A 22,185-nucleotide genomic window follows, 5' to 3' on the forward strand; every position below is an offset into this window, starting at 1 on the left:
ATTACACATTTTAGATGTTTACGCATTTTAACACACATGCGATCTGCATAAAATTATCATATTACACATTTATGTGTGTTTAAATAACACAGATAAGCGTGTAATCTTACAATTACACAGAAAAAATGTGTTAAAGTAACACACATGGATTTGCAGTGCACGCACGCACGCACGCACGCATACACGTATGCACGTATGCACGTACGCACGTCGCAAGAATCGACTCGCGCGGAATTTGATGATCTCATAAATAGAAAACGTAACGAAAGCTCGTTCGGCGAAGAGAAACCGCCGTAGCACGCTGGCTTGATCAACATCTCACTTCCGGCATGATTTCATTCGCGTCACGTTCGTGAAAACTCCGCTAAGTCTCAAATTAAATCGTTCGTGCGCGTAAAATAGCGGAGGTGGCTGTTAATTCGTCTCTTCGCATATCGCGGGGGCGAGGTGCGACCGGAACGATCTATTCCCGGTGGAGAAGCGTCGTCGTCGTCGTCGTCGTCGTCGTCGTCGTCGTCGTCGTCGACGCGAGTAAACTCGAGTTCTGCCGACGCACACACGTGAGAAATTTCCCCGCGCGTCGTCGTCCGACTCTCGACGTCGCCGTCACTTATCGAACGTGTAAACTACCTGCCACTGTGTCTTCCGGCCGGGGACAAGGCAATAACGGACTTCACCGATTTCCCTGGGGGCAGCCGAGTTGCGATATTTCTCTCCCTCTCTCTCTCTTTCTTTTTCGCGATAGAAACGATGACCTTTCCGAGCTGCGAAGGTGTCGTGCTCGTGGATAAACTTTGTATGTGCATTATGTACGGTTTTATTATAGCGTTGCGAGGTACGCAAACAAACAGACCGCGTGTATTCGGCGGGTAAATAAACAGCGTTCACAAAGAACGAAATTGCACGCGGCGGCGCTTCGTCGACAAACGAGAGTGTGTCCGCAGAACGTGGCTAGTAGCCGTGGGTGAGAAGCTCGAGAGCGTCTCTCGAAAAGGATCACTCCTGCAGCAACATGCTCCGCGCGGCGACCGCGTGGGCTTTTATTCGTTATTACTGATCGGCCGCGCGGCCCACGCTCTTGACAGCATCTTCGTCCTGTCTGCCCCCGCAGGTGCGAATCACTCACTCTTCTCGAACAACGTACACTCCACTCGCGCTAAGTGGCTAAATAATAGTGACTGCCTGTGACGCGGGAGGAGGTCGTTCGTTGCGACCTTACAGTCGGTTGCGCGCGCGAACGACGAGAAGACATCGTACGGAAAAGCGATAAAATCATCGCAAAGTGGAAAGAGTTTTTTTTTTCTTTTTTCGACAGAATCTTGAATTATTCTGATGATCGAAACTCGGCGTTCGGTGAATCACGCCTCGAAATATTCATGTATTCATAAACGTGTAATATTTAAAGGTCAATAATCTTTTTTCGTGATACTCTTCCAAGTTGGATTTTACATAATTTATAAGGAATCACATCGACATTCATTCGGCGTAGCCGCGCTCACTGGTTAAAGCGTGTCTTTATACTCTCTTACAGCACAGGAATAAGTATCAGCGTGTCGTACACGCAGCCAATTAACGAAAGGTTGCGCATCGAGACTATCGCGCTCAATCTGTATCCACCCACGCGCGAGCATCGGTTCGATGGCGACGACGGCATTGAGGAATAATTCTATCGGCGACGCACCGCTGCAGGCGGTCTCGCATCCGGTCGCTGTTCGGCGCGCGATCAATTCGCAAAAAAATTAAATTCGATTAATTAGCGGAGAGTCGGTCGCGCGTTATCGTGCGGATTCGTCGCGTCGTCGTTGGACCGAATCGCGCGCGCGAAACGCGTCGCGCAATGAAACAGGCTTGCGAATTAACGGGGACAATAATTAAGTTATACCGTCCGCGTGATTAATCGCCGTCTCCGGTCGCGATCCGGGAATTCCTAGTCCGGTTCCGAGCCACGGGCACTCGTAGCGATTGTTAATAGGTTTCGTGTGCACGCGCGCGAACGCGCGTTTCATTACATGACAATCGCGGGGATATTAAACGCCGCGTTGTCACGAATGCGATGAGGTAGGTCATCGTGGAAAACGACGCCTTACCCGGTTTCGTATATGATTATGTCGCAAATGCGCTTCGGATATTGCGTCTAACGACCCCGCTATTTTACGATAGTAACGATCGACACAGCCGGGCCGCTTTTATGCACTTTGCACGAATTAACATCCAACATGTATTTATTGCGACGGTGTTCCAGCACGAACTTCGCAACCGCTCGTTATTTTGCTTTATCGGCTATTTGTTAAAATTGTCTCGATAAGCTGGATATATAACGGTACACGTACATGTAAAGCAATTAATCGCAGTAATAAAATATATACGTGTATATATATATATACATACATGTGTGTGTGTTTAGAATATAAATGCGTTACTGTTCGGTTAAAAAATACTGCAAATATCTCTGAGCCGAGACTTCCATTTTAAAATGATTTTAATCTGGTAAATTGCATCCTTAATGATTCACGTAATAGGAAAATTTACTTCCACGAAAATCGAGTAAGGGAATGTCCGGACGATTTGTCAGCCGCTTCAGGTGAACCTCTTAATGATTCTATTGATCTCATTCGATCGCGAGGATAAACCACAAGTGCCGCATTAACCGCATCCGCGGGAACCTCGGGCGCGGCTTGTTTAATCAAAGCTATCTCGTTCGCCGTAAAAGCGAGACCAGCTGTTGTGGCTCGATAGCATGGCGCGCAGGGCGAGTTTCGAGGCACAGTGCAACGTTTGTATGAAATCGGACAGCGGTGCATAGTGCACCTCGGATTTTCGAGAATACGCCATTGTTCGAATGCCATCTTGATTGGCCGCGCGCGAGACGCTGTATCGCTAACTCCTCGAATAATTCGCCGTGCGAGAGCGAGCGCCGAGATACGGTTGAATGTTAAACTTTGCGGGCCTGATGAACGTGTCTAATTACGTGCCCCGATTTCTACGAAACGATGTCGCAGTAGTTGGCAGAGTTTACATAAGGTCATATCTTCTGTATCTGTGAGATACAGAAGATTTCCTTCGCAATATTTTGCGCTTCTCTTTCTCTCTCTCTCTCCCTCTCTCTCTCTCTCTAATGTTTCACATCAGGCTTGCGACATCGGTAAACCGATTGGTATTTTTCAATAATTTCTGGAGAAGAGCCAAATTATCTATCGTTTATTTAATGAGCCAAAAGCGAATTAATTATCATGAAATGGTTAAGTATTTTGTAACATCTCTCTCTCTATTTTCTCATAGGATCAAGAATTTACGCCGTTTGTGGAAATTAAAGATACTTGCTCATATTATACGTATATATATATATATATATATATATATATTTATATAATTCGCGCGGATATATTTAGAAGCTAATAGACCGGCGTGACTTTGCTACATTGCGCGAAGAAACTTTCAATAATCGCCGGGCACATCGACAGTTCGCATAATTTACAAGCCGTGTCTGGGAAACACACGCGCAAGACGGCCCGTCTCCGACGATCGTACAAGAGAATTTACTCAACGGCACTTACAATCGAATATTTCGGATAAAAGGTCATCGTGTGCGAGTCGAAAGCGATGTCAAGTTTCGGCGTCGTAAAATCAACGATTAGGTCGGGTTGTCGCAGAACTGAAAGCCACGACGACGATGATTCAAGACGACGAAGAACCTGTGCTATAAGGAACACACACACATCACATCTCTCTCTCTCTCTCTTTCTCTCTCTCGCTCCCTGCTGCGTAGTTCGGTTATATTTCCGCGGGTATCGTGACGGCTTTAATGAATTCGATAAGTAGGTATATGCTAATGGGGGGAGCACAGACGAGAGAGATCGGGAAGGAGAGAAGAGGGAGGTCCATTCTTGCGGGATCGTCGATGGCCTGCGAGCGAAATGGGCCCCCGTGAGTGAGTCATCTGAAGGAACTGGTTTCTACCGTAATACCCAGGTATCGCCGATAAAGAATCATTCCGACGCCTAATAACTTTGGCTCTCGCGCCTCCGCGATTCGCCCGTGACAAGCCGTGGAACCCTGGAACCGGAATCGGATGCCCGTTGTATGGGAAAGCGAAGGCATAATAATGATAACCTTCCTCTCTGTTATATGACAAAAATTAAAACCGTAATAAACATCCATCTAATAAGTAACTTCCATGATAGAACACTTGTAGTTTTTACATAGACGATAATATTATAGAACTAATTCTTTTCTTTATTGCATATAGATATAATTCTATGTGATTATAACTGTTTTACACCGTGTGTAAATGAACGAAAGCACTTTATCTCGCGCGTCTGACTGCGCTCTGCTCTTCTCAGTAAATTAGAGAATTTACTTTTTGGACTGCGCGCTGCAAGAAAACGAACGCGCGTGCGTCGATCATACTTCCTTATTGATCGCGGTCACAAAGAGAGAGAGAGAGAGAGAGAGAGAAAGAGAGAGAGAGAGAGAGAGAGAGCAGCGGAAGACGAATGTTTTATCGATTAGATCGCGGCGACGTCAGTCTTGCGTGCACGTGAGGTAAGCCGACGACACTGACGAAGTATAGAACACCGGTGCGATCGACGGACGACGACGGTAGGCGGACAACGGCGCAACAATAAATTACGTTATATCAGACGTACGAAATACCTCGCGTATCGGCCTTGCGATCACAGCCCCCTGAATTATCGCACCGATCTGCAATACGGGATTTCCATACCGCGGATTCCCATAAATTCCTACGAGAGAGGGTCGATCTTTCGGCTACCTCTAAATCTGTCAGAACACTTGCGCGCGGCGAGACGGTTTCTTCCCGAGAATCGTGAAATCGCACGAATACAACACACCGGTTAATCATCCGGCGATCGGTCGTTTTGTTTTGTTTTGTTTTTTTTTCACATCTCGTCGTCACACGCGAGAAGTGATCCCGTTATCAAAAATATAGATTCAATCTGAGATTTGCGTAAAAAAATGAATAATTTCGAAACAAACATTGTCCCCCTCATTTGTATTCACAAAGTAATACAAAGTAATTTAAACACAAAGTTATATCACGGGGCTCGACAGAAAGATTATTATACATTCATTAGCACACGTTCTGTGTGCCACCAAAACGCTATCGTCAAAAGGTTAATTGTCGATGGGGCAGGTAAGAGCGACCGATTAATAACTCGCCGCACATATACAAGTCGCGTATAATTATGTTAACCCGGGACAGCGCGCATCATCAATTATACGCAATTAGATGAGCCGCGTAGTAACGGCATAGAACGTATGCACATACGTGCGGATCGTGTGTGCAACAAGACGTTCGCAGTGGGTGCAGCCTGTATGGGAGGTCCGAGTATCTCCATCCAACGTCCCCACCTGCAGTTAACCCCGACTTACCGGAGGCGCGCGCCTATTGGTTGCCCCCCGCCATTTTTCCGACTTTAATGATAATGGGATAATGATGATTACACCGTTCAACTACCTGCGCTAGACGCGCGCGGCACCTCTCTCTCCCTCCCTCGTTTCTCTCCTGTTTATCTGCCTATCTAGTCGCTTTCCAGAGTCCGCTGGCGAACATGGAAAGCGGATAGACCGATTCTCGTCAAGGCGACTCGCAGCCTCCACTTTGTGCCACTTTGGAACTAGCGTCAAGAGATACAATTCGAGATGCAATTCGAGATAAAAATTCAATACATATTCACGCACGCAGAAACGCAATTACCCTACCGCGCGCATTAACGGCACGGCCGGCAATGTTTGTTTTCCGAAACGAGGTATAAATGACTTATGGCGGCGTGTACGCAATATCACGTGTGCTTTACGAATATAACGCATCAAAGTGCGCGCAAACGTTAATGCTTTCGTTCGCCTTGACGACTCTATATATCGCGAGGCAATGTGTCATCGCGCGCGCTAATATACATATGTATTATACGTCGCGTCTACTTAAAACGCGAATGCCGGAATTTCAGAGATATTTTAGACATCGTCGGTATAATAAACCGCATTAGATAAACGACGCTTCCTCGTGCGGCTGTATATCAAACCGAATGCCATTGCGCCCGGGTGGCACGGTTAACCAACAGGCGCTGATTACTCTGTTTAATATTAATGCAGAGATGAAATTAACCGATAAACGGTGTAAATCGTAACGGTGCTCGCTATATCGCCAACGGGGAAGCGGAGTGCCACCCACCGCGTTTGCTCGGCGCGTTCCGATTGCGGCTCACGTGGAACATCGCCGCCGTCGCGGACGGACGTTTTGCGACTTTACAGCGAGATCACGAGAAAACCATTAACCGCAGAAACTATTAGGCGCAGAGGCTGCGCCGAGGACGTGGTACACACCTACATCGTAATCTCACGAAATTTGAGCGGGTTACGAGATAAAATCTACGAAAAAAAGTTTGAGAATATCTGGGGTATACGTGTAAGAGATCGCGTTAACTTATCAAATGAATATCAAACGCACATTCTTCACACGGTGTTTAGATCAATTCAATAATTTGATTATGTGTTAATTTATGCAAAATAATAATCGGAAATATTACCGTTCGCGCAAATGTTTCTTCAGATTTGTACAAACAAGTGATTTTTGTTTTAATTATTGACATCAAATTAAATTGAATTACGTCACTCCAATTTACGCGTCTCCAACTTTTGGCAATCAAGAAGTTAATTAGGATGAATTGCTCTCAGTGGAGAAAAAAAAAGACAAAAAACTACGAGATCAGTCGCAGTTAGACGACTTCCGCAAACGTTGTCGGCATGCAAACGGACCCATAACGATTCTGTCAAGCGGTTTTTATATGAAGACATATTGCCGCAGTTGAACCGCGTCTGCGTTCTTGGCTGCGTGCTTTTCTTTCTATTCTCCGCAGACAGAGGTTAACCACAATTATTCTATTAAGCGTTAGATCATCGGTAACAATAGTCAGAAATAGAAGCAATCGATCGATTAGTCGTACCAGAGTGATGTTATGTGATTCGTCGCGTAAACAGCTCAATGAGCAACCATGCTCGATTAAATGTTGCCGGAAGACGAAAAATCGATGCGAGAGATGTGTTATTGCGAAACCGACATTCGATCGGCTGTTCGCCGTTGTCACTTTAGCTGTAAATTTTGCGGGTTCTAGGTATCTATTCTCGAGTCTCGTAATTTACGTGAGAGGCTTAAGAGCCCCGTTCGTTCCGAGACATCGGAGCGAGGAATACGGTCTTACCTCAGTCCGAGGATTTGTCGCCCGAAACGGTCTCTCCCGCGCAACCGTCGTCGCAGTGAGAGATTAGGCGTGTCGAAGAAACCCGAGTCTCGTATGCTCGTATTCGGTTATCTATCTCGTCGGGCGATGGCGGCGCTTAACGAGGGCGTTAATCGAACGTAGCGAGCGGCACCTTTCTAAGTGCGCACGAGCGCACGTTAAATCGATCGCGAATTATTGCGCCGGGTTTACGGTGCGTAACTGCCGCACGTTTCGCTGCCGCGTGTTGTCGCGACGGGTCACCGCTTTTCATTTTCCGGTCCTATCCGGACACAAGCCTAAGTGGTCTGCCAAGGTTTCATCACCTCGTATATGTGCGGGCGACCGTTCAGGCTTTTACGAGTCTACCTACTAGCGTGTATAATAATATAATAAACATTTTATTGCCCGCATGAACGGTAAACACTCAATAAATATTGCCGAGCGGCAAATCGAGCAAAGAACTTCGCGGCAAAGATGTTTAGTCAAACGCGATAAAGACATATTTACGCGTAGTATGGGTTTCTTTATATTTCTCACAATAATTATTTGCGACACCTCAAACATTTAAACAGTTTGTTTAAAAACATCGTAACGCACACTTTGCGATAAATTTTTTTTACATGTAACTATCTTTATTGTATTATATTTAGGGATGTACACCTTGAAGGAACACCTGCACAATCACGATATCGTGATACCACGGAAGGTGAATCACCAGGGCGATTTGATCTCGCATAATGTAACGCATCATCATCATGAGGACGGGCCGGTCGTTCATTATCGTGTGCCAGTGGCCGGTAACGAGTACCACCTCGAGCTGACGGCGGTCGACAACTTCATCGGACCCGCGATGATTGTAGAAAGACGGAAACGGTCGCTTCACGTCCGCAGCCCGGCGAAAAGTCATGCCAGCAAATGTCATTATCGGGGATTCATTAAGGGCCATCGGAATTCCCGTGTCGCCCTGTCCGCCTGCGACGGTCTGGTGAGTTACACTTTCGATTTTCCGATAGGTCGAGTATACCAATATTCAGGTCACGTTTTACACAATTATAGAGAAAACTCTAAGATTTACGAGAAGAAGAAAAAAAAACAGGATACGCTCTTATCGCTCGATACAGCGGTTAGATTTTATTTGGCCAGATAAAATATGTAAAGTGCGTGTATTTAAGACAAATTGCATAAGCTTTTAAATCTAACAGATCGAAAGCGTGTAAATATATCGCCGGGGATCATTTACATCTCCCGATCATTTGCATGATCTGATGCAACGTCGAACCGCATTAGAAACTGAACGGAACGAGCGAAGTTTGAAGTGATATAATGTGGCAAGTGCGATTGAATCGTCAGCTGCAATTTGCAGACGGAAGGCAACTTCAATCCACTTGCTCCCGGCGATTCAACGCACTCGCTCGCCGTTGCACTTCTAAGTGGCGGTGGAAGAGTATAACGAGAGATAAAATCTGCAGTGTCAACGACTGTCGATCCCATTAGCCGTTCGTACATAAGAACGAGGTTTGAAACGCGCGTGAATCCTGTCTGTTAAATTATGAACTGTCGGACATACGCGTCGCAATCGAGATCGTAAATCTGCTCGATAGTTTTATACGCTCGCGTCGGCGAGCCGGAGCGCAAAGTTTCACAGTCAGCTTGACGAAATTTCCCTGTCCCCCGAGAGAAGGACAGACTCCCGAGCGAGAGATCGCGAAGTAAGCGACAGCCGATACATCAAAATGAACATGTACTTTGCATTCGCGTTATCTTATATTCGCGAACGCTCGAAAGCGAGAGGCTGTGCCGTCCTTAAACCCGCGGTGGTTAACAAAACGCGCTTCGACTTGTTAGGTCTTTTCATTATAATTTTCCATGGTGACTCTACATCAATCATATTATACGCGCTTGTCTCTCAGACGACAAGAAATCTCTGTACAGCGAGCTGGAGCGAGGCGATCGCGATCTACGATTGCAATTTGCAAGGCATGCGGGAAAGCAAATAACGCGTGTCGTTTCGATCTTTGACTCGCGCTGATGATAAGAGCGCGCGTTTCACTTTGTTCGTTTTTTTTTTCTCCGCGTGCAAAAATCAGACGCGGTTATTCGTTAAGCGTTGCAGATTAATTAATGGGATCCGGTTGACTCACGGCCGGCAGCTCGAACGAAATCAGGTCGAATAGTCTGGCTGCAGCGTGCGAGTCAATTTTTCAAAAGCGATTATCCCGTAACTGAAATGCACTTCTTTTGTCAATGTCGTGACGAAGTGAACCGAAACTGTCGGGATGAAAATCCGGTCGGACAGGAACGTCTCTCTTGCGGCGAAATGTTTTCACAAACCGTCACCCGCTGATGTGCCACTCACATTATTGGACGTACAATTTTGGAAATCAATGAATTACAATGGATTCATACAACGCCCGATGTAAAATAACATGCAATGTCATGCAAATGAACGGCCATATATTTTCCCACAATTGGACATTTGTGTGTCCTAACACACATTTCACATTAATTTAAAATTTATTATAATTAGATATTTTATAATCATTTAAAAGGCGTTTTATATGGCTTGTAAAATTTTCTCGTAAGTTCTTCGCTTGCCGACATGGCGTTTTTCAAGCAAAATATTATTCTCAAAATGCATCATCATACGCGGTGAGCGTTTCTAAAACACTCTCGGGGGCTGTGCAAGCCGCGCGCCGTTCGTAACAAAGATTACGCCGCTGAAAGTTGAAAATTTTCCGGAAAACGTGCGCGCTCTCGCTCCCAAGCTTGCGGCCGCGGCGCTTTTATCATCATCTCCATCAGAAATTTATGTGTATTAGTCGGCGCCACATAATTGCAAACCGCCGTAGAGCGCGAGCCATAAGAAGAGGAAATACTCGCGGAGCTTCCCGCGCGCGAACGTAAACTCGCGGTAACGGCGTTTAAGGAGAATGCTGACGGAGGAATGCGAAGGGGGCATGAAAAAGATGCGTCCCGGTCACAATGGAGGAACGAAGTAAGAAGGTGTACCGGCCCGCGAGCATGCATCAGCGCAATTTGCTCGCAACTTCCAGATAATGATTTAATTTGCCACCGGGCTGACAGATTTATGACGGCGCACCTAGTAGTTGTCCACGTACGCGCGCGTAACACGCCCGCACGCGAGTGCGTACGTACATGTATATACCTACGTTATAAGGCCGCACACAGCCTCGATTGCGAGGTAATGCCGCTCCCCAACATCAGTACCGAGTATCCTATCGGCCCAACAACGTGGGGACGCACGCTGCCAGAGTTCTCCTTATGGACGCCCGGTTCTCACGCAATACTGTGTAATTGCTCAATTTTCTCCGAGAACCTCGCGGAACTGCATATCGACCGCGGTAATCGCACTCCACCGGGCGTGCATATTACAGAGACACGAAATTTCGCGGAGTCGTGACGCCGGAACCACGCAGGTTTCGGGTCAAGATATTCCTCTGCCCTCTAATTGAACCTTTCCGCTACGCTTCAAAGTGTTTTCGAAATATTAAATGAAATCTCTCTCGTGTTGTAGTTTTGTTTCTCTACTTTAAAAGTACGCACAAACATTTGTGGCGGTGAAATCTAGTCGCAACATTCTGCGGCGACTACTAATAATAAGGAAAATTCTGAACAAGGATTGGAATAAGTTTCTATGCAATAATGAACGAGATTACATTGTCACATTGACTAATCGGCGATCTCAGACCGATTTCGACACACACTTGGGTTTAGCTACTGCACAGGTAGGTGCAACTCTGTTTACCGAGGTCTTATATCGTGTGCCTACCTCTTGCGGGTGATTTCCGTTTTTATTGGGCCATAAAATCTGCGGCACGAAGGCACGCGAGAGAGGAGGTGGTTTCGACGTGTAACCGCCATAAAACTCGAGCCTACTCGCGCCACTTTAAGCTCGGTTTACGCGAGACCAAAAGCGCTATTTAATAGCCGATCGACACAAGCGACACTGATTTAAAAACCGACGTTAAATACCCTTCAAATTTTTGTCGTAGGCGAAATCATCAATTTTCAGAACTGACCTTTTTGCTCTTTGACGTCGCAATGCAACCCTATATGCTTGTTTATTTACTCGTCGTACCGCTTAATTCTCTCGGATCCTACCTAGAAAAAGTGTGTGTAAATAATCACAATCGATTCTCTCGATATTGATTGTTGCCACTTTATCTCGACTCGATTTTCTCGATTTATGAATTGATTTTTTTGCGTTATGTCTGACATCTCTCGTATGTACATCATGTGCATTATATGTTTCTAAGACGTTTATATGTACTGGCTGTGATCGTGGTGACAGGTTGTGTTTACTGGCACGACATGTTAAAATAAAATCAATAACAGCGAGCTTGTGCTGGTAGTTCTAAATTCTGTTTGCACATATTGTCCCTCCTCGCTGCCGTTAATCGCGAGCTAATATTCATCGATGCAATTCGGCGAGCGATCTTCGTAATCGACGTTGATCTGTTCGTGTCACTTACGTGCTTTACGGATCTCGGCTTATTTGCGCGCGATATAAACGAAACAATCGTTCCATATCCCGCAGTGCAATATTGTACAATTGTGCGTGTGTTTGTATACGCAAGAGAGGTCAAATGTAATTGGCGCCAATACGTAATGTTTAGCAATTTCAGACTAGTCCGGTAATAGTCTCATCTCGCGAGTTAATCCTCCGGTACAACCTCCATTTCGGAGGCTACCGGCGTAACGCTGAGTTAGAATTGAATCTAACGATGATCACCTTCCTCGCGCTGTTCTAAACACTGTGATTGCGTACTGAGAAATCTTCAATTAAATACGGTTATTCATTGTCTCGATAATTATTGTTGATCGTCAAAACTTAGATTGTTTTCGTTTATTATTTTCTTTGTCATAAAATTAATCAATTATCAAATCTAAGTTTCTCTTTTTCACACGACTGTGGAATAATTTCTTGATATAGAAAAAATGTAGAGCAAATTTGTTCTATATTTATCATCGTTGTAATTGCATATCTTGCTTGCTGATACGAGCAGAATTGAAAAATTTCAGTTCACGCTGAGTTCAAAATTCATTGTCCGATACCCTCTCGCTATCTCCAGAGCAATCGTTCTCGCGATATCTCGTCCACTACGTTATTCTTCCCACCGGGAGGGAGAGAGAGAGAAAGAGAGAGTGAAACGTATCGTAATTAAATTTTATCTTCCACCAGTCCGGTCTCTCTTTTACACCACGATCGCACCTTTTCTTGATAAACCTCGCGAGTTGTACGTTTGCGAACTACCGGTTAAATCGTTTTTCGCACGGAAATTTTATCAGACGCGGTCGAGACTTCTTTTCAACGACGAACGAGGATTTCCGGCTCGCGGGACAAACGAGGCGGATTTTATCCTCGCAACGCTTCAAGAAGCGGATCCTTTAGCCCGCTTATCTGCGAGCGCACGAACGCTCTATGAGCGCGAGAGCGCGAGCACTGGTATCACCGGAGAGTATATCACGGATACAACATTTCTCTCTCTCTCTCTCTCTCTCTCTCTCTCTCTCTCTCTCTCTTTCGTTCACTTTGTTTTCTTCTCTCTCAGGACGTGTCTATTAAATTTCCAAGAACGATCGCGAGAGCCGATAGACTTCAGTCACGGCGACTGCAAAATGCACCGCAGACATGAATCTTGTCGCGTGACTCTTCTTTAACGAACGGCACTTACGGATAAGTCATTAGCATTATTCCACCCGAACGAAAGAAGCCGTCGTCGTTTTCTTGTGCAATTAGTTTCGTCACATACCGTCATATCGTAAATGAACGCGGTAATGGCGTCGCGTTTTATATCTCGATTAATTGCTTTGCGGGATTCGCGATTGCTACCGTCGGTTCTCGTCGATACGCAAATATCTTTCGCAATTTAGTTCTTTGTGCATTGCTGTAAGTGAACGGCGTTGTAATCTAGGATTATTATTTTACTTTGTGCGTTATCCTAGAGATTATTGTTATTATTATAACATTCTTAAAATCGTGTTTTTAAACTTATTTTTATCTTAATAATTAGAAAAAATTTTGTTTAGCTTTCCCAAAATTTACAAACTTTCCGATCTAAAATAACTCCGCAATTACGTTGAAGCTTATTGAGTATTTTAACTTAAAATGAAAATCAACTTTGAAATTCTTCGGGCGTGCACGCTGTTCTGATATGAATATTTCGCGTCGTGCACAATCTCATACGATGAGTCTCACGATCGATGTCAACGTTGTCTATTCGAAAGCGTTTTCGCGTAATGAGCAAATATCTTCCGCTCGTTGCGCAAAATAAATCGCGGCACGCACGGCTGGCATTTTCAGGCACTCGATCAATTCCGCTTTTCCGCACTTTCCATTCCCGCCAATTCCCAAGTTGTAGCTGTATAAAAAAAGAAATCGTAGAAAATAATTGTTATTGCGAGGCGCGGTGACAGCCGGCGGCAAGAAATATCGGTTGTTGTCGCGCATTACTCACGATCCGTGGAGACCGAGTTCGAAACAACTCCTTGAAGACTGTCCTGATGAATTATACTGCGGTTACCCAGAAGCGTCCCAATGGACGAGAAATTGAAATACAAGCAGTGTATCGCGAAAACGTTACTTCTTCCAACTCGATCTGTAGCAACGCCGATCTTCTCTTAAACTTGATGTATGAACCAACATAGCGCGGAGCATCGAATGTAATTGAAACGCCGAGACCGAGAATGAGGAAATTTTCGATTTTTTGGAAATCAATTAATTCCTGCAGACGAATTGTTGTTGCGGTATGGGGAAAAAAAAAGTATTTTAACCAAATATTTGCTTACGCGCGCGCGGACGCCGTTCTATCGTATGGAGATATGCGCTCAATAATGGATCGCCAGCCGTTGCCGCATTTGGCAAGACGGTCACTATATCAGCAACAGTAACAGCTATCGTGTCAATAATTCGTGCGGCGGTAATATATCGTCGTCATATATCTTCTTTACAATCGACATGGGCGCAACATGTGCACTGTGAGTAAACGCGATCAACGCGACTCTCTCATTATCGGCATCGCGCTTTAATTTATCAGCACGCCGCACTCGGAAAATATGTGCCTATTGCGTTATCGGATGAAATTTGGTGGAATCGAATCATCGTCTCATCAAACCGCGAAACAGTTTTCTCCCCGTACGTCATTTCTAACTAATGGCTATTAATGTCGGCAATTAATACATATATAGATACGTGCCGACCCGTCGGAGCCGATAGCAATCAGCATGCACGGTCGATTTATCATCAACTCCGCTGACCTGAAGGCGGTCGGTGTGTTCTACGAAAAAGCAAAATATTGCCGGTATCTGGTCCGCGGTGCGTAGAAGTGAAACCTGGTGCGCACAAAAGGGGCGACATAAATCAATAGGTCAATTAATTCCGCTTTCGCAACAAAGAGCGATTTGTCACCGGGGTGGCCGGACAAAAAATGAGAATGATCGTTATTACGGCGCCAATGACAGGCGAGCGCGAGAGATATCGGCTTTCGCGCGGCACTATTCGCTACGTGTGCGCGACGAGAGAGAGAGAGAGAGAGAGAGAGAGAGAGAGAGAGAGAGAAAGAGAGAAGAAAAAAGAAAAATAGAGACAGAGATAGAAAAAGAGACAGAGAAAAAGAGAAAAGTGTTCGTGTCGAGCGAATACACCCCGAGTGGCCGGAGAGCCGTTTCCTCGCGAGTAGTGTGTTCTGTCGAACGGAAAACTAAAATATGATTGGGGGGTTCCTGATAAAAGAATCATGGTCGCGAGTCCGATATAATGCGCAATACCATAAACCGTAGCAAATATTTACGACCACGTTTCCCCCCCGGTAGCGAAAGGCTAGGAGGCGTGAATACTGCACACCGCGCGTTGCGTATGCGGGCGATTCGAATCAATGTGTTCTTCAGTAGGGGAACAGGTTCCAGATTCTCTATGCGCACAAGAGAGAGAGAGAGAGAGAGAGAGAGAGAGAGAGAGAGAGAGAGAACAACATATAATTACTAGTAATAGGTAATCAACGGCGGAGAACCTGCGCTCTTCTGTGCAATTAATTCGCATATCTGTGTCGATCTAAGTGAGACGATGGGTGGTCCTTATTACTTTCGGCATTTAGGATTTAATAACGCACTTAATTTTTGTGCTTTTAGAGAAGATAAAGAGAGAAAAAAAGAAAGAGAAAAAAAAGAAAAAGATGATAAAGTGATTAAGGTCACGAGCGTTTTATTGCGCGAGAGAGCAAGGGATATCTTTTTTGCAATATCCGTGGATAACATCTCGTAGACTCGGGAAGCAACCCCCGTTCTAAGGAACTGGTAAGAAGCTCGATCTCGTGATAAATGGCGCGATCACTTCGTGAACGCGCGGCGCTTAACCGAATACACGCGACCTGAACAGACTTCCGGTATAATGGAACTCAGCTTTGCTTCAGTATCGTCAGCCTGTCGATTGCACCGCCTTTCAATACAGAATCCTCAATATAAAATAGAATAGAAAGGACTCGATACATCGAGCTGCGCGAAACATTCATTTAAAGTCGATCGTTTTCCTCAACGATCAACGCTTCTGTATTGACGTTGCGCCATTCGACGCGTGACACTCGTTATTTCACGCCACGCTGTACCTCCGATACGTGATTAACGCGAACATCCGGCGAACGTGCGCAATCCAAAGTTTTCATCCCGGTTTCACCAAGATGCATCCGCGACCATTGCCGACCGCGTGTTTTATGAGTGTTGCAGCCGTCGTCTTTTTTGTAGCCGACATCTGCCGTTTGTCCATCGTGGAAAACTAAATAAGAACCGGCGCGCAAACTCGCGCGCGCACTCATGACGCAGTGGCCATCATTAATGCACCACCTACATGGAAAATACGGGGCGACTATTCTAATAACGGTATAAGTCACGTTCCCTCGCAGAGGAAGCATCTATCGAGTGTCTTACGTAGTTTCTCTCTCCAACTCTTTAGCCGCGCGAATTCTTTTTCTCATCTCCCTGTACACGGAAAAAAAAAGTTTTGCTATTATATGGTCAGCAAGAAAAATGGCTGACCCTACGAAATTGTTTGTTTCATCAACAAAATGTTTTGTTGGCGAAACAAAAATTTTACTAAACTTAACAAATGTTTTTCTGCTGGCCATATAGTAACTAATTTCTTGCTATTCTATCAAATCTTTTTTTCCGTGTAACATCCGGTCTCATTGTAAACCTATGACATGTCGAAGAATATTAGCATTCGCGACAATTTCGAGGATTCGTTACTTAACGTTCACGTCGAATCTGCTTGGAATTGAAAACGTGTATAACGGAAGACTGTGTTTCGCAAGTAATTCGTGCCGCGCAGATAACACTCCGCAAGTTGCGACGGAATCACACTTCGAAGATCCTTTAAATCTGTCGGCTCACGCGAAGTTGAGCGCTCTACGCGCGCGCGCGCGCGCGCATCATCTTCCCGTCTCTCATAAATAAAACGCAATTAACGTGTGCGACTATTATCACATCTAAGCCGTGACACGACGCGCTGTATCCTGTTTCTTACGGAAATATCATCATTGTCGTGGAATTTTTGCAATGCGAAACACAAGTATCACGACGGGAACGGACATTAGACGAGAAAGAGCAAAAACGAGAAAAACAAACGAAGAAGAAACTTCTTTTCCAGAGAGACTTCCTTGATCCCGTTAATCTCGCGACGTCCATCCTTGGAATAGATTCCAAGCATATATGGCGCCGCGTCCCTCGACGCGGGACGAACGATCGAAGGAAGAAGACCACAAAGTGGAGAATCATCGTCCTTGCCGGGCATAATCCCGCTGCCGGGGCTCCGTATGCTCGGTTTAACCTTGCTCGTCTCACCCGCGGCATTACGGCGGCTGTGACAGCGGAACACACCCATGACGGGGCTTATATGCGTATCTTTTTCTCTCTTTAGCGTATGCGAGGCATCGATTGTACGAAGATAACCGGCCGGATACAAAGTCTGATGTCATTGGCGATCTTTCGCGCCGATTGCCGTACACGCGCGCGTGCGACTCGTTACACGCGGCCCGTAAACGCGACGACGGCGATTTGACATTTACAATAATTTATCGGCGCGTTATTAAATTCCCCGCTGCGGCAGAAGAGCATAATCCCGGTACTAACAAGGTGCATATTGAGCAAGCAGCGCGTATAACCGCCTCGTTTGCGCGGAATCGTTCAAATTTCTGGCACCGATACCCCAGATCGTATGAAGTGGTGCACTTTCCGGAATTAATTGCTATTTACAAAATAAACTCAAATACTCGGGGTGCGTGGCGACCGAATAAATTAACGGAATGGCGTATAATTGAATTGAAATTTCTGTCATAATATTCGGACGTGATTCAATCTGCATGCATCAGATACGCAACATTGCGTTTAAAAGGAACATTTGAGTTTGGTGGCGCGGAAATTCGTAATCAAGTATTAGCAAACTTTGCATCCATTAACAATAGCCATTTTTATGTCATCCCGAATACGCGTATGAGTGGCAATTATCGGTGATTGGAGTACGACGCACAAAATGGATGAACCCGGCGCAGCACGCGCGACAAATTTTAATGTCTGTAAATTGGCAAAATCACGTTTTTTTTTTCGCAATATATTCGAGTGACTCAATATGCGAAGAGAATTTGTGATCGCGAATCTGTATTGTTTAATTAATATCCATTGAAAGATATTTCAACTGTAATAATGTATATTGAACGCATTTCACGTAAATAGCATTTGTTTTATTTCATATATCTTATATTTGAAAAGATTATTTATTTTATTCAATATTCAGATTATATATATACGAAAATATAAAACTACAATCGTGATCGGCAAGCCATGATGTTGTTAAGTACAGCTGCAAATTTCAGATAACGTTGCGATAGTTTGGCGCCGTGAAGTCAAGTAGTTTCACGTATTCCGATAATTAATTTCACTCGGCGATCACCGCGCGCGGCCAACGGTGGTGCGCGATAATCAACGAGACCCGTAACGCCAACCAGATCGTATCGTTAGCTTCGCCAACTAGGCAAGCCTAATCGTCTTTTACGGCTGTCAGCGGCGGTCGAGCCGCGCGACAAGCGCAATGGATATTCGCGTGCGCGCAACAATCGCCAACGGGGGAGCCAATGCGCGCTTAGACATAGGTGCAAATATGCGCCGTAAAAGCGGGGCCCGTAGGCTTCGACGGCCGCTAAACATGGGCGTTGACGTGTCTCGGTGTTGCGACCGCCTATCGATATTCCCCGTTGGCCGTTCAATAATAATTTATACGCGTACAACGGACGGTGCGTATGTTCAGTTTGCGCGGTGCAAAATCGCCTTGACAATTGCCTGCGTACCTCTTGTGTGTTCGACCAGCCGACTAACTCAGAATTGGAGAGCCAATTTGCGCTTATTGAGAACTCGTTTTGTTCGCAATTCTCTCAAAAAGAACCAATGCGATCGCGTTAACTTCGCAAAACTTTTAGAAACGATGGACGTTTTTCGCGACGCGCGACTTGCGCGCGGCTTTATGCACTCCTCCCACCCGCATTTTCTGCCAGGATTATATTTGTGCAATCGTCGCGATCGATTGCGTGGACAGTGCGGGTGTGCGTCGCGGCGATTAGTGCAAACTAGCTCGCCACGGTGCGGCGGCGGTGGTAATTTATGTCGACCGGGTCGCGTTTGTTGTAACGAGTTGCGCGTCGATTAATAATTCAAGCGCTCGGTGATTCTGTCGCAAAAAGAGAGAGAGAGAGAGAGAGAGAGAGAGAGAGAGAGAGAGAGAGAGAGAGAGTATGTGTACCTGCATACCGGGACTTCATAATATTTTGCGTAATTATCGCGACATGCATAATTAATCGGCATGTTTTACGCAAGCCAGAGGGCTTTCTTTCGACGGCTGCTCGTTAATTCGGCTTAAAGGGACGAATGGCAAATTTACGGGATTGTTTTTCGATTCTCTCTCGCGTGCTCACGGCAATTAGAGAAGGCGCAACAGATACCGGTACGGGGGTTTGCGGACACGTCGTCGCAATAGAAATTCCACCTCCGCCGAGAGGACGTGACTGTAACGTAAACCGCCGTAAATTATCGGTCGATACGCCGCGGAATTAATCGAATCCCGCGAATATACGACGTAACATACCGCATATATTTCCCGTTTGGTCCATGCGACGCGTTCCAATTAAAAGAAAAGACGCGTCCGAGCTGTAGCTTCCTGGTGACCGCCATTAAACCAACCGCACGTTACCAATGCGATATGTTTATTTGCCAATTAGCCACATTCAACTGTTAGAGCAGCAAATCCTCTCCAGCTGGAGTAATAGCGAATAATGAACGCGCAATAGAATCAGCAGTATTCTCATATGTGTACATTCCAAAGTAAGATCTCAATAACGGTTCATGCGGAACTAATTAATTTAGTCATGCACCAAAGAGGAGGAACGTCGTAATACTTCTTTTTTTTTTTTTTTTTTTTTTTATTGATTCGTAAATCTCATTTCAATAAAGGAAATTCAATAATTCCAATAATTTTGATTACTGAGTCATATAAAACACTCCAACATTAGAATCCAATAGCGAACGGAAGTCGCAGTTATTAAATTAAATTTGCCGATCGACAGAGAGATATCGGCGAATCCCGACTGAAGAATGAAATATCGCACAGGTGCAACTAACATATGCGCCATGACACCCAATTATTTCATTCCAGCTGAGAGAGCGCGTTACTCGATCTATGGATGTCGTATTTATCATTGTTCGAGCACACTCTGTGCTTTCGGTGAATAAATCCGTTCCGAAAAGAATCAGCGGAAATTGCGATTGTTAATCCCCTCGTGATCTTAACGAGATAAATTTGTCTCCAAACGCATTCGAAACGATGAATAGTTATGTCATCCGACCTTATAATAAAGACAAAATGTTTAACGTCTGGTTCGGCTCTCAAATCTCTTTTCGGCCATAAAGGGTTAACGAAGTCGACGACAAAATATCCTGTCCCGTCGTCGGCCGTCGAACAAATCACTCCTTATATAGCTGATCAAAGTTTGTGGGCATGCGAGAGAGAAAGAAAGAAAGAGAGCAGACGAGAAAAAGAGGAGAAGGAGAGATCCAATAAGACAAAAATGACGCGACAAAGAAAGAGAAGAAGGGGAGGTGGCGGAGGAGGCGAGAACGCCATGAGGCCCCATGCCGAGTCGAGTCACGGCCGGATCTCTTTCGCTTTGAGATCCTTCGACGACACACACACGAGACCCGACTTCTTCGTCTTCTTCTTCTTCTTCTTCTTCTTCTTCGTCTTCTTCTTCTTTGCCTTTGTGAGTCTGGCGCCGTGATTTTTCACGGTCTGCGTCGAGGGCTAATCGAAATAGTGAGCGCCACCACGGCCCGACTATATTTAGCCCTTTTACCGCGCCTCTTTTCCCTCCTCAGTCGTCACTTTGCCCGGCGTTTTATCCTGCCGAAACATGGGAACATACCTGTCTCGTGACACCAACGATGACGACACAGCAATGTAGTGTAAACAATCTCTACTCTATTAGACGGTAATACGTACGCTCTAGTTGCGACAAAGTTTGATTCACTACACAGATGAAATTTCTCGTAGAATATTCATTGTGTCAGTCTCCTCTGTGTATTATCTTACACCGTGTATATATATTCATGAAACCACTTCAAATGTTACCTTATTTAATATATATCTATTAATATATATATATATTATTTAATATATATATTATGCAATTTCCTTATATTCAAATAAGTCTGCAATCGAAACAGCGAGAGAAGAACATATTTTTGTCACATAGTTATATTATAAAAGTGAGATAAGTTTCTTTCATAAAGTACCGAGCAAGGAGAAAAAAACTTCTTTCATATACATATATTACATCAAATATACGCACTATTGCTTTAAAATGCAATTACTCGCGCGAGTAAAAAAAAAAAATCCAGATAACAAGATATGCAAATGTAGATTTATTTTTCTCCTCCATTTTATATAAAAATTTTGCATTGTTTCATTCCGAGGTATGCGCCTCGGTCTTATAAGCTCGCTCTCGCCTTCTTCGAAACTTCCTGTCTTTTTTTTTTTTTTTTACCGATCACGCGGACCTTCGGGATACTTGTGCCATGACGACCGGCGCGCCGTCGGAGGTCCGGGTTCTAACACCTTCGTAACAAGAAACGGAATAATGCGAACCAATGTGTTGATCATGCTGCAGATTAGCACGCCCGCAGCTACGCTCTCGCATTAATCACTCGCGGTCACTGAGAGGTCTCGCTGTTTCCCGTCAGATAGCGATTGATGGCCGAAATAATGAGCGGCAAGTTCTCAATAAGTTTTGCGTCGCCGTCGCCGTCGTCGTCGTCGTCGTCGTCGTCGTCGTCGTCCTCTTTTCGTTTCCGCGCGATATCTCCTTTTGAGCACGATGCGTCCTTTCAACGCGCGTTGAACTGCTTATACGTTTCGCGAGAACTATGCATAATACTCTCCCGACAACGCGCCGCTGATATAAACCAACTCGGTGGAAACTCAATTTCCAAGTACTTAAGAAGGGAAACGGAACATACTTATGCAGTGTTAATATCTGGCTGGGCGTATCACGGCGCTGAATACGCACCACCTTCCAGTCCAGTCGTGCGCGATTCGCTTTCATAACTTGGTTATAATCTTATATATCGTATTAATATTTCCGTGTATCGCCGCCGCCGGCGATGTTCGCGCAAAATTGCAAAGAGAGATACGCCCCCGCGAGAGTCTGTCATTTCTCGCGCCCGCCGCCGCCGTACCTCCCACGTTTCGAGGATCGCGATTTGTTCCATTCCAATCAGAAACGTAAAACGTGTGACTAAACGCTGTATTAGACGTAGTAATCTGTCGGCGTTTTCAACGACGTAAAATATTAAAATAAACGACATTCGCATGTCTTGTGTACGATTTTATCTAGCG

The 22,185-nt window shown here is 45.2% G+C and overlaps 1 protein-coding gene across 5 annotated transcripts in view; it reads left to right on the top strand.

Moving 5' to 3' along the window:
- Positions 1–22,185, top strand: part of LOC109864001 (A disintegrin and metalloproteinase with thrombospondin motifs 7-like) — a 65,640-nt gene that overhangs the window by 36,021 nt on the left and 7,434 nt on the right. For all 5 annotated transcript variants that reach the window (XM_020444760.1, XM_020444758.1, XM_020444757.1 and 2 more), the window contains exon 3: positions 7,889–8,223. In XM_020444760.1, coding sequence (XP_020300349.1) covers positions 7,889–8,223 — 335 coding nt within the window. The remainder of the gene's footprint in view (positions 1–7,888; positions 8,224–22,185) is intronic.

Source organism: Pseudomyrmex gracilis, unplaced genomic scaffold, assembly GCF_002006095.1.
Source record: "Pseudomyrmex gracilis isolate BER0280 unplaced genomic scaffold, ASM200609v1 scaffold_15, whole genome shotgun sequence".
Lineage (NCBI taxonomy): Eukaryota > Metazoa > Arthropoda > Insecta > Hymenoptera > Formicidae > Pseudomyrmex > Pseudomyrmex gracilis.